This window comes from Clarias gariepinus, chromosome 18 (assembly GCF_024256425.1).
Source record: "Clarias gariepinus isolate MV-2021 ecotype Netherlands chromosome 18, CGAR_prim_01v2, whole genome shotgun sequence".
Taxonomy (NCBI): domain Eukaryota; kingdom Metazoa; phylum Chordata; class Actinopteri; order Siluriformes; family Clariidae; genus Clarias; species Clarias gariepinus.
In genome coordinates this window covers 16931202-16945723 of record NC_071117.1, presented here as the reverse complement: position 1 = coordinate 16945723, position 14522 = coordinate 16931202, and the positions used below count along the sequence as shown (strand labels likewise).

The following is a 14522-nucleotide window of genomic DNA, read 5'->3' as shown; positions in this document are numbered from 1 at the left end:
GTGTGTATATATATATGTGTGTGTGTATTTAAAGCCTGTGGCATTGCTGAGACGGTAGTGATGTATGTAAAGACCAGGTTGCTTTGATAGCAGGCTTCAGCTTGTCTGTATTTTTTGGTCAGGTAATTCTCATCTTTTTCCCCCCCCCATTTGTATGCCAGTGGTAGGACCTCTGGTGTTCAATATTCGCATGTGCATTGTTTTTATTCTACACCATAATAAATCCATGACTCCAGGATATGAGAGTACTTTAAGATGAAAATATACGTAAAAATATAAACTTTATCAATGATAAAAGCACAAGATCAATAAGTAAGAACAAGTGCATATGTATACTTATATTAATTGTAAATATTATTATTACAGGCAGCATATTATGCATATGGACCATAGTGGATGTACATCAATGTTAATTATTTGGCAGGAACTGTAATTGTAAGAGGCGGCACGGTGGTGTAGTGGTCAGCGCCGTTGCTTTGCACCTTCAGGGTTTGCGTTAAATTCCCAGCCAGGTTCGATTCCCATGCTTGGTGGGTTTACCCTGGGTACTCCGGTTACCTCCCACAGTCCAAAGACCTGCAGATGAGGCTAATTAGCTTCCCCAAATTCCCTACAGTAAGTCTCCTGGGATAGGCTCCAGGCCCCCTGTGACCCTAAAAACAGGATAAAGCGGTACAGATAATGAGTGAGTGAGTAATTGTAGGATAAGCATAACTCTACTGGTTGCATCTGAAACCAACCATTTCTGCATCATTAATGTTGTGAGCACTGAGTTGCCTGTGTGCGAACAGATGATGGGTTTTTGTAATGATAAAATTTTTTATTTTTTCCCTGCAAGGATTTTCACATTGGAGATGTTGGGACATCTGCCGTTCTCACCAGTCTGACTCAACTAAGCATCTAATTATTTGGAGACAGGTTTCAAAACATATTCGGTTTTGAACCAAACTATGAAAATACTAATATACAAATCCTTAAATTCTAATTCCAGTTTTTTTCCTCATCTGGAAACAATGTACATTAATTTTTATTTTCTTACTATTATTACTCTCTATTTATGATATCCCACCTTTCTTTATTTTAAATGAACATGAAGTTCTGTTCCGAGTCTTGCACGGGTGGACAGGTGGCAGATGTCGGTGCATAATGAGTGTGATAACAAGCATTATGTGGAAATATGATTCTACTGCCCAGGTGCATGTGTTTCTAGCTTGTAGTTGTTGACACATTGCTCATGTGCAAAAAAAAAAAAAAAAAAAAAAAGCTACAGACAGCAAAGTCACATTGCTCACCTGCAGATCGACTTCTCATGTAAATACAGTATAATGCCACATGCAGAGGGAGGAGGTCACTAAAATGAGGAAGGTACTGTACAGTACATAAAATAAAATCCTTGCTCAGGCAAACACTATGACCTCCATTACAATCCACATTAATGTATATTTTACCAGTATCTCTGCCATTGCAGATGTTCAGCCCTTCCACCAAGTTCTTAAAGTAAATAAATCAGAAGTTTTTCATGTGCGCTACTCCTTTTCACTCCAGGCAAACTACAGCATTTTCTCTCTTATATTTTCCCCAGGGAGCATGATTGACCTAGTTAGGAAAGTCTTGTGCAACCTAAAGTGTGCTCTAAAGAATATTTGCACATCGGTACTCATATTCAGAACATTATGATTAAGTAGTAAAGAGCATCATGATTAACTTGTCATGCAGAAAGGTGACAAGTTGTGGTGCTTTCAGAAGTTTCACAACAATATGCCCTGGTCATCTTAATAATCTTAAAAAAATTATTTAAAAGCAGATCTAGAGGTTTTTATATTTAGTGCACGCACAAAATTGTAAAAGGAATTAGCAACAGCAACCGATGCAAGTGATGATATTTTAAGACCAAAAAAGACTTATTACAGAAATTTTGGCAAACCTAGAATTGATATTTTGTGAGATGTTGTCTGGTGGAAAAAAAAACATCAGTAAACCTCTAAATTCAGGTTTACTAAAGTTGGAGACCCGCGTAGGAGGATCTTGAATGAGTCTTCTTCTGTTTATTTCTGTATTACGATTCTTGTCAGCACAATATCTTAAGAATGAGTGCTTAAATCTAGCACATTAAATTGTATTTAATGATCAACTGAATTTTGGAATCACTCCAACTAGGCCATATAGCCCGATGGTGACCATTGTATTTATTCCTATTTGTACGACTGTGGTACGACCCCCGATCGACATTCACACGCGCAATAACACACTAGGGGCAATTTTGGAACGCCGATTAATTTAATCTTCATGTTTTTAGACTGTGGGAGGAAACTAAAAAGAACACGAAGGAAAACTACCAAGCACAGGGAAAACATGCAAACTCAGACATGCACACAGACCCGAGGTGGGCGTCGAACTCAGGACCTGGAGGTGCAGGGCGACAGTGTTAACCACTAAGCCACCTGTGCCATCAGCAGTAGATATACAACATTTTTTTTTTTCATATTTCTGATTTTCTGCTTGTTTATTTATCTAAATTATGAATTGAAAGACATGTCTTAACCTCCTGACTTTGGGACAGAATATCCACATACTGACCAGAATTCATTCTGCCATTAATTGCCGCAGGAGTCCCTGTAGTCCTCACATTTTGCCAGACATGCTGACATTGTAGTGACTACAAAACACAATTATGTAACACATAGTTCCAATGAGACTTGGTAAACTTCCGTCACATTATGTCAGATGTTTCTTTTTAGAAAGAGCTTCATTTTTTTCAAAAATCTTGGGGAAGAATTTGATTTATTTTATTAATTAATAATTGCACTTATTTTAAATGTGAGTAAAAACAGAAGGGATTTCTTGTTTATTCTGAGTGTAAACCTTGAATAAAAGAGTTTAATCTTTATTAAATACAAGCATTTTGCCACTTATTCATGGACAACTGTGTGTCTATAGCTATTTCAAAGACACTGTGTAATTTATTGTTGTTCTTTTGTTAAAAAAAAAGAAATATACATGTTAATTAAAAATATCTTTCCAATCCCGCGTTTTTCACATCTACATATTTTTTATATTACTCGACTCACTGTACTTGACTTGCTTTAGCAGATGTATTTCAGTGTCTTTTGCGTTAATATTTGATAAGCATGTACAAACAAATCTTTCACCTTCAAGTTATGCAAATAGATTAATCACACATTACCATGTGCCATGAGGCATAAATAATGTAATAACCACATGGTGCTTTTTTTGTATTATTTCTTCAGGTAATTCTCATGCTGACCAAGCTGTACGACTTCAACCTTGGTAGTGTCACTGAGAGCTCCCTGTGGAGGTAAGTTTACAAAAACCATTATGTAATAAAACTCATTTTGGCGAACACATGTTGTGCGTTTTCCTAAAGACGTCTGGATCTTCTTTATGGAAGCTGCTTAAGCAGAGTTCGTGTGTAAGTTTTAAATCCGGTTTTGCAAAACATGGTCGTCCTGTTGTTTCTTTATTGCGGCATGTTGGATTTGAAACAAAGCAATAATGATGGGGATAATGCAAAAGCTGTCTGCTTTATTGTAAGGATCCACATTTTTCGCTTTTCTTACATCTAATCCTTCCCTCTCAACAATTGAGTTGGTATCACGTTGAGCTGAGTACGAATGAAAGTGATATAGGATTTAGTAGGAAATGGTGAGGGAAGGATTCACTAGACGGCAAGTAATAAATGAGACAATAAATGATAGTGTGGGATATTTATACATGTTCACGTACTTCAGCAGTTTTGGTGGAATAACTTTTTTCAGATTAATCAGATTTTTAATCAGATTTTTTTTATATTCAGTTAAATTTTAATTCATTTATCTTTCCCTGATTAAATAAACTGTTAACATTTTAGTTAATGAAAACAATACTTGCTATTTTTGCAATTAAATTATAAAATATTACAGTATAGAAGTTACGGTCAAAGTATAAATATGTGAATGTGTATACTACATCTGGGAAGGCTTAGCCATTTATTTTTTTTTGGCTTGGTAGTAAAGTTTAGAGCATTTTAGCCATTTCTTTTAAAATAAACATATATTTATATTTACATTATGGCATTTGGCAGACGCCCTTATCCAGAATGACTTACATTTTAAAAATCTTTTTATACTGTACATAAACAGTAGCAACTGTAGCAGTTGACAACAGTGACAACTTGGTGGCCATACACATTCTGTATATGGGGCTGAGGATTGTGCAGTATAGAGTGAAATATTGCACAGATAGACATGATCACAAAATGGTATGGTTTTTTATAGTTGTTTGTGTAACCAATAATAATAATATGCTAATTTAGTGGTTCCTACAGTTTTGTGATGTCATTTCCATATTCCAGTACTAGAAGCCTCCCCTTTTTTTTATCATCATATGCTATGTTGCCGCCACCTATCTGTGCCACTTAAATTATGTTAATACAAATTACGTCCAGAATTTAAGAACGTTGTCAAATGTGGTTGGTAATCAATAAAAGCCAGGTATCCCCACACCTCCTTTTATACTGTTATTGGTCCCTTGGCAGCTTTCCTGATAAAAGTCATTCCATTAATTTTGGCCATGTGTGGAACAAGTCAATTTTCTTTGTAATCTCATTGTGTTGCATTATTTTCTCCACTTGTTGATGACAGCCTTGACGGTGCTCCATGGTACATTAAATGTTTTAGAAATTCCTTTTCAAACCTCCCCTAATCAATACTTTTCTACAGTGTAAAAATACACATGTACATGCTTTGTAAGCGATTTGCAGACACTAGCTTCAGTAGTCACGTAAAACAAAGAAGATGAGAACCTTACAGAAACATTTGGTCTTTATTTCAGGTTTATCGTGGTCACTTCAACAATGACAGGTGCATGATAATTACTTTTAAAAAACACACGCCTGAATGTGACTAGTTAACTCAAAGCGCTGTTCCACATAATAAAAAAGTACAGCAGGCAATTGTTTAACTTAAACTTAGGTTAAACAAATTAAACCAAAATAAATATTTTTTAATAATAATAATAATTAATATGATTTATTTGGGTTTCATTTTTTTTAAAATGACAAAACCCTAGCATTTTAGAGTGTCAGTGTAGACTTTTAATATCAACTGTAATTCAGCTACATTGCTCTTATTCATTTAAATAAGTACTCATAAGTACAGGGGTGGAAACCACAATCAATCCTTATGTTATTAAATTTCTTATTCGCCTTGATACTTAAAATGAATTAATTTAATCTAAAACTCAATAATGTCAGCTTCGACCTAAGGCCCCAATAAATAGCCAGAATATCAATGTACTGTACTGTACACATTTGAATAATTAGCCTTTACAGCAGCCAGAAATCCATTTAACTGTAAAACACAATTTACCAGCCACCTTACCTTGGATTTATTTTTTCAACCATAAAGAAGGGCTATTGTCCATCATGGCAAATCAGCTTAGGACCAATTCGAGGTAACGTCATTCATCAATAGTGGTACGAACACTCATCATAGAACACTATACTAACATTAGGCAAGGACTACTGTTTCTTTTGAAACAGCCTCAATTCAACATGACATTGGAAAAAAAGGACTCAATTCTTTTGGTCTATATTGACATGATTGCTTTATGCATTTCCTGAAGATTTTTCAGGTGCACTTTCATGCCATGTCTTTTGTGCATGAAAATCCCAGGAGATCATCTGGCACCAACAATCATGCTACAATCGAAATCAGCGAAAACACATTTTTGCCCCATTCTGATAGACGATGTGAACATTAGCTAAAGCTGCCGGACTATAGGTTGATGATTCTGTGCTTTGCACTTCTGCCACTTGATTGGTTGATATTTAGGTCTACATGTGTTCTAAATAAATTGTAATTTGTAATTAAGTTGGTGATTTTACAATGCAAATTGTAAAATGGACACTGCCTAAGTGTCCTTGACTTGAATCATCTTTCACTGTAACAAAAATGACGTACAACAATGATCTATATCTTTAGAGCATAATAAATTGTTTCTGTAATCTGCTTACTTTAGATTTGCCGAGCCTAGGCTTCAAAGATTGACCAGATTCGCCTATTATTCCTTTTAAACCAATTTCCTTGGACTTTAAAGCAATCATCTCAGCATATCCCTGTTCTGTGATCCGGCCTTATTGACAATGATGTGGTACTTTATTATTCACATAAAATGTCACATGCATTATGCAATTCCCCCCCTGTGAATAGCTGTGAACATCTGCAGGTCTCAAAAAGTGATTAACAGGTCAGTAAGGCACCACAGGCAACATTTCACAGTTTCTATAGGCTCATATGTGATCTTGCAGTTAGTTTAGAGGTTGAGTTAAGTTAGGACGTATTCCTTTTTACAAACCATCTTTATTTTCCTAAGGCCACTCTTTTGCACTCACAATTTCAAGATCCCCTGTATTCAATGACTTTATTGTAGGTGTTTGTTTTGACCTGTTGTCTTTCCAAAAACATCCATCAGTCATGTGTCATGTGTCCTTTTTAGGCAGAAGAGATTTCACCTGGTAACCTTTCCAAGCAAACCATACTTGTTCAGTCTTCTTCTAATTGTGCTGTCATGGAGTATTTAACATGCTCAGGTGACTGAGCATCTGAAATTAAACTCTTGTTTTTTTTTTTTTTTTTTTTTTGTATTTATCTGAGCATTGCATGGTCTACCTTAGGGGTTAATGTTCTGGAACGTGAATAATCTTTCTCACTGTAGAATGTTGAACTACAAATTGTTTGGAAATGGTTTTATAACCTTTTCCAGATTGATGTGCAGCACCAAGTACTTCTCCAAGACCATTGTTTATGCCTCTAACTCTTGGCAATGTTAACACAGATCTGAATGCTCCAGATCAGCAAACTGACAAAAGTTCTTCTTTTAATGAGGTCCGCACACCTGCTAAAAATTAGTTAAACAATGGCTGATGATAAAGCAGCACCTGGCTGCAACTTGCTCTCTTAAATCCTGTGGAAGCGGTAAATGGGTATTGCCCGCATATTTATTTATTTATTTAATTATTATTATTATCATTTTTTGCGGGGGTTGGTTTGTTTTTGTTTAATACATAAAGGTACGATGGAAAAGGTTATATGCTGTTGTTCATCTGAGGTTGTATTTGCCCAGTACAAAAACTATGCTACGATCAGATGATTTTTACACATAATTAACTTTTACACATGACTGTTTACTGGTGTTTTTTTTTTTTTTTAAATTACGTTTATTGCCCCAGTACAAGTTCTGATTTGCTTAAGTTATTTTAGGCAAATATGTCTGTGCGTCACTGTACTTATAGCCGATGTTTAAGGTCTTTGCTAATAATGTCGGTCTTAGATCTTTAAACCCCTACCATAACCATAGTTATTTATTTTTGCATAAATTTAGCATGTAACCTTTGATTCTATTTGATTTGATTACATTTTTAAAACTTAGGTTTCAAGTACTTCTATCCTTTATCTCTTTAACTTCTGCAACATCTAATTTTTAGGCTTACGAAAAATTACTTCATATTAACAAGTACAATATATGTAAAGGAAATACCTCCAGTGAATACATCCATTAAAATAATCAATAATCATTGTTAACCATGCTATGTAAATAAAATTTAATTAATAGTTCATGCTGAACTGTTGAACATCCAACATAGAAGTCGTTACTTTGAAAAAAAAGTACAGTCCATCTCAATAAGTTTTTTTTTTTTTTCCACAAGTTAATTTATAAAGAGAAACTCTTACAGTATATTCTCTAAATGTATTACATGCCATTAGGATGATCATGGCATACATAGGAAAATATTAGAATATGTCATAAGATTTACCAAAAAGGCTTTAAAATGTCCAACTCCTGAAAAGTATGTTCGGTTTATGGACCTAATACTTATTCATAGCTCCTTTTGCATTAATTAATTACATCAACGTGGAATGGCATAGAGGCAATCAGCCTGTTGCACTAGCACTCAAGCAGTTAGTGGTAGCTAACCTGTGGTAGCTCTTTTTCCTGCAGGAAAAGGAGATTTGCCACTCCATATAGCTTGTCCGCAGACAGAACCATGGCATTCTCTAAAATTTCTTGGTAGATGGCAGCTTTGACTTTGGACTTAATAAAACACAGTGGACCAATAGCGTCAGATGATATGGCAACCCCAAAATCATCACCAACTGTGGAAAAGTAACACTGTACTCCTGTGCCTCTGCATTCTTCCTCCAGATTGTGGGACCTTTATTTCCAAATAAAAAGCAAAATTTATTAAAAGAGGACTTTGGACCACTAAGCAACAGTCCAGTTCTTTTTCCCCTTAGCACAGGTAAGACACTTCTGACATTGTCTCTGGTTCAGGAGTGAGAGTCATTTGTATGTGCATGGTGGCTCTTGATGCCCTGAATCCAGCCTCACTTTACTTATTTTGAAGCTCTTCCAAGGTCTTGAATTGGCTTTGCTCGATCTTAATGTTGCAGTTATGCTTGTTTTTATTTCCTTTTTTTTTCTACCACACTTTTTCCTTCCAGTAAACTTTCCATCAATATGCTATCATGCAACATGCTGTTAACAGCAAGCCGTTTTTGCAATGACCTTCTGTGGCTTTCCCTCCTTGTGGAGGGTGTCAATGATTATCTTCTGGACAACTTTCAAGTCAGCAGTTTTTCTCATGTGTATACTGATCTAGACCGACAGATTCACAGTATTTATACTGTATGAATGGTAGTTTAGTCAAACTTGAAATGAAATATTCAGATTTTTTAAGATACTGGATTTTTCATGAGTTGATAGCCTTATGAAAGGGCTTGAAATATTCCACTTTATGTGTAATGAATCTAGAATATATGATTTTCACCTTTTTAAATAAATTATGAAATAAGACTCAATGATTAATAGAGAATAAATCAATATCTTCTGACCAAACATATAGTTCTTAGGGTTACAAATGGTAATTAAACAACACACACAAACACTAAAAAAAAGGGAGAATGACCTGTTAAATATCGGAAGATGGTGAGTATTATATCTGTAGAACATAAAATCTGGTTGATTTGCCTCCTATCAGTTGGGGTTTTCAGTAAGGCAGCTCTCATTATATTAAAACTCAATTTGGAGCACAGCCTGCTCAGCATGTATGCAGATTCAAAGCTATTAAAAACTAATGAAGGTTTTGAAGTGTATTCTAAAAGATTCAAGCCACCACTTTATTGAACGAAAAGAAACGTGCTTTTGTTTCTTCAAAGTTCAAATAAGGTTCAGGCTTTGAAACAGAGCAACGGCACACATATAACAGACCATTTATTTATGATTGACATGTGTACAAGTGCACTTTTGATCACTTGAAAGGTTTCAGAGTTTAAGAGTATGTTTATCGGAAATATTGACCATTCTTCCAAAAGCACATTTGTAAGATCAGATATTGATGTTGGACGATAAGGCCTGGCTCGCAGTTTCTGCTCTAATTTATCCCAAAGGTCTTCTATTGGGTTGAGGTCAGGACGCTGTGTAGGCCAGTCAAGTTCTTCCACACCAAACTTGCTAATCAATGTCTTGGAACTTGCTGTGTGCACTAGTGCGCAGTCATGTTGGAACAGGAATGGACCATCCCCAACCTGTTCCCACAAAGTTGAAGGCATGAAATTGTCCACAATTTCTTGGTATGCTAAAGCTTTGAAAGTTTCTTTTACTGGAACTAAGTGGTAGTGCCCAAGTCACTGGATTTATTGCACAGGTGGTATTCTATCATGGTACTACGCTGAAATTCACTGAGCTCCTGAGAGCCACCCATTCTTTCACTAAGTGTATCCTAAAATATACATTTTGCAATGTTTGTAGAAGTGGTCTGTAAGTGATTGGAACACCTCACCACCAACCAACTCAATGATTTGGTTGGGTGAGTGAATACTTTTGGCATTATAGTGTATACTGTACACAGGTGTTTGTTTTTAATATTCATTTGAGCTTCTGGTCCATATTGACATAATTGCTCACTAGATCTATTGACTGTTAACTCTCATACTATAAATGATCAAGCTTACCTTAACCATCAGGAAAAAATATACAAAGGTTATTATGGCGATAAAAGAATGCACATAATAAGAAACAATGCTCAGATAGTGCTGTGGGCCAGGGGTAGCTCAGTGGTTAAGGCATTGGACTACGGTTCGGAAGATCCCGGTTCAAACCCCACAACAACCAAGTTGTCACTGTTGGGCCCTTGAGCAAGGCCTTAACCCTCAATTGCTCAGATGTGTAGAGATGTGTATGAGATAAAAAAATGTAAGTCGCTCTGGATAAGAGCGTCTGCTAAATGCCTAAATGTAAATGCTGTGGCATGCAAAGATCCTTGATTAAGCAACATCATACGATTGTTGTTGTGCTGTATATCAACATGGCTGATTGATGTGGCCATGGGTACAAAGTTGCAGCTTTTTCTAACCAGCAGTTAATGTAATTAACAGGGGTAAAAGTAGAATTAAATTCTTACTAGTAATATGTACAGTAGCCAAATGGTGGGGAGAATAAACCACGAAGGTGGTGGGCACTCCTGTAATTCTCATTCTCAAGTTTCTCTTTATATTCCCACTTATCTTGCTTTAGAATACCAGCTATGTTAACTTCCTGTTCCACACACCAAGTACTGTCCTTGATCATTGGTTTGGGTGGAATTTGGGATTCAGCTTTACGTTACAAGCTAATTATCTTTGTATCCCACCTCAGGGGTAAATACAGTGCCTTGCAAAAGTATTCATATCTCTTGAACTTTTCCACATTTTGTCACTTTACAACCACAAACGTAAATGTATTTTTTAACGAATAAAAATCTGAAAAGATTGACAGCCATAAGAAATCCCGTTTGCAGCTTGCGACAAGCCATGTGCAACTGCAAACAGGACTTCTTATGGCTTTTTTTTTGGCACTCATCCATAAAGGCCAGATTTGTGGAGTGCATTTCTCCTGTGTATAGATTCTCTGACCTGAGCTGCAGATCTATGCAGCTCCTTTAGAGTTACTATGGGCTCTTGCCTGCTTCTCTGATTAATGCTCTCCTAGCCCGGCCTGTCAGTTTAGGTGGACAGCCATGTCTTGGTAGGGTTGCAGTTGCCATACTCTTTCCATTTTCAGATGATGGATTGAACAGTGGTCCGTTAGATGTTCTGAGCTTAGGATATTTTTTAGAACCTAATTGTGCTTTAAATATTTTCACAACTTTATCCATGATTAGTTTGGTGTGTTTCTTGGGCTTTATGATGCTGTTTGTTCCCTAATGTGCTCTAACAAACCTCTGAGTGCTTTGCATAACATTTGTTTTTATGTTGCTTAAATTACACAAAGGTGGACTCTATTTACCAATTAGGTGACTTCTTACGGCAATTTTTCCAACTGGATTTTGGTTAGGGGTATCATAGTAGAAGAGGCTGAATGCAACTACAGTACAGTACGTGCCACACTTTTCAGATTTTTATTTGTAAAAAAGAAAAAAAATATTACTATTAATATACTTTTGCAAAGCACTGTAAAACAACAGAACGGCAATCTAGAACGACCTAGAAGCAAATACTAAATATTTGTTCAAGTTCTGTTCAATATCATATGATATAATATTATTAGATGTTTTTTTTTTCTGCTGAAAGGTCTACGAACCTACTTTCCGCCATCCTGAAGACTGACATTCAGCGTAGTTAATGATTATTAGAACATTTGATGTGAAATAACACATACTGTATGTACATCATCAAATGTCCCAGTACTACTACCTAATATACTACCTAGTAATTACTAATACAGTATAACCACTCGTGGCATGGCTCTTGTCAGATTACTTGGTTGGAACTAACTGTTGTATAATTGATATTAAGTTGACACATGGCAGGTTGGTTCCATGAATTAATTCTGTTGACACCAGGTTCTGACCATACAGTACCATCTGCAAGTCATAGCAGATATTAATCATTATCTGTCAGCCACTGCTCACTGTAGTCTCAGAATCCTGTTTCTAGCTGTGCTCTTCTGCTGTTTTCACTGCTGTTGTCGTTCATTCTGTGATATTTTTATGCCATCACAGATATGAAGAAGGACAATTTAAGTTACCACAGACATCCTGTTAGCTCAAGCCATTCTAGTTACATTAACAAAGTGTTTTCTCTTGCAGAACCATCATTTCCAATATTTTGCTTGTTTGTTTTCCCTTAGTAAAAGTAAAAATTTTAAAGATAACTGTGCTTGAAAATCCCAATAGATCAACGACTACTGATTATTCAAAATAATTCAGACTAACTGGTCTAGCATCAGCAACCATGCAATGGTTAAAATAACCAAATTACTGTATATTCCTAAATATGATGTAAACATGAACTGTATCTCTAATTTTTACTGTTACTGTGCTGCTGCCACATAATTTGATAGCTGATTAGACAATTACATCAATGCCCAGGTCAGGGCTGTATTGGAGGCTAACCACATGTAAAAGGCATTTACGCATCTCCTAACTTTATAAAATATTGTTTACCCTCCTCTGACTTACATGTACCCACCTTTTACTATCGTTTTTTCAACTTTGACTAGCAATTGTGGCTTTTTTGACTAGTGTTTGCTCATCTGTGTCTAGCATTCTTCCCACCTCTGACTAGCATTTACACACTTTTGAATAGCATTTGTTTATCCCTGACTAGGATTTACCTATCTCTGACTACTGTTTTTCCATCTCTGACTAGTGATTTACCCATCTGTGAATATAGCATTTTCCCATATCTAACCAAATTTTGATTAGCATTTACACACCTCTGAATAGCATTTGCTCATCTCTGACTAGCATTTACAAACCTCTGACTAGCATATGTTTATGTCTGAATAGTATTTACAAACCTCTGACTAGCATTTACCCACCTCTGATCAGCATTAGCTCATCTCTGACTAGCATGTACATGACTCTCACTAGCATTTTCCCAAATCTTACTAGCATTTTCCACCTCTGTCTAGCCTTACCCACCTCAGACTAGCATTTACCTCAGACTAGCTTTAACACAGATTAAAAATTTGCTTCCAGGATAAGGGGGGTTTATAGGGTTTTTTTTCCCCCCCATGAAATATTCCTAATATTTTTTTTTTTTACCAATACTTGTGGTTTACCTTAGCCTGATCACATAATTCATGTGTATCAGTTTATGAATTTGTGTGTGTGTGTGTGTGTGTGTGTGTTTTGTAGGTATTTTTAGGTATGTATAAAATTTGCAAGTCTGCAACTAAAAGTGAGCTGCACTTCAAGCATTGCCTTAGGCTGTAAACAGAACTGTCCTTCTCAGCTCAGCCACACCAACCTATGCTCCACTGAAAGAAAAATGTAACCATTCAAGTTAAACAGCTATAGATCCAGCTACTAAAGCGAATGCTCATTACAGCTGAGTGAAATTGGTGACTAAATCTTGCGAAAGTGAAGCTTTTCTCTGGGCATCATTTATTTCTTTTGACCCGAGGTGTCCCATTTTTTTTGCCCTTTTCCCTCAGCACCTGTGTGCCAGTGGCAGAGACATTACACGGGTCCAGGCGCGCGACATTAAATTACATGTCTTTTGAAATAGCCTATGAGTAGCTGATCGATACAAAGATGATGTAATTTTCCAATAGTCCTGTGTGACCCCTGCGACAGTGCAGAGCGACGATCATGAATCACCTCCTGCCATCTGGGTCCAGAGAGAGAAGTAGTGTATTTCATCTGCTCTGTAACCATTTCATTATAAATCTCGACAGGAAAAGAACCCTCTAGAGTCAGGCTATTTATTGTCAGCTCCTGGCAGGAGTTGCTCCTTTATGCTGATCTCAGAACAGCCTCTTTTTATGAGTTCTTGTAATAGTTAAGGCTCAAGTTAAAGTAAGGTTTTAGGACACTATAAAAGCGGTATCTAGAATGTTTTAGGTTTTGGTTTGTCCTGAACAAAGGAAAATGGAAACTGTTGTAATAAATCGCGGCTGATGGTATAGTACTTTCAGCATGCATATTTAAAAGAATTAAAGCCTCTTGTATCAAGTTCTCTTTTTAAGCTTTGCATCTGATTGCTAGCACTGAAGCAACAGACATTTTGATTAAGTCTGAATAAGAGATGCCTTATCTTAGCCACAAATTAGGCTATCTTAGGCAGGGACTTGATTATTAAGGCCATGCGCAGAATAAATTTAAAGTAGTGAGTGGAGAAAAATGAAAAGTTGTCGAAACTTTCAGAAGTTTGAATTGGCACATCTCAACAGAACATAGGTTTCGCATTAGTACTAGGCTGAATTATTTAATGATGTTCCCCTCACATCAAACTACTTCAGCATTTCTTTGGCTAGATGTGAGATGACATCCGATGTTAAAATTGTTTCGTGTTATAAAAGTTTTGGATTTTATAAATGTGTAAAATCTGGGGTTTGGAGCAAGTAATCTATTTATCCAGGGGTGAAAGTAGTTTAAAATTCTTACTGGTGCTATATTGCAAAAGGGTAAAGAGAATAAAACACAGAAATGATGGACAGCGTTTGTAAATCTTGTTTCTTTTAATGTCTCCACTTATTTC

At 36.2% G+C, this 14522-nt stretch overlaps 1 protein-coding gene across 2 annotated transcripts in view; it reads left to right on the top strand.

The window, feature by feature from the left end:
- The window catches only part of LOC128506861 (VPS10 domain-containing receptor SorCS1), a 254147-nt gene that overhangs the window by 128678 nt on the left and 110947 nt on the right, over positions 1-14522 (top strand). For both annotated transcript variants that reach the window (XM_053477466.1, XM_053477467.1), the window contains exon 2: positions 3249-3316. In XM_053477466.1, coding sequence (XP_053333441.1) covers positions 3249-3316 — 68 coding nt within the window. The remainder of the gene's footprint in view (positions 1-3248; positions 3317-14522) is intronic.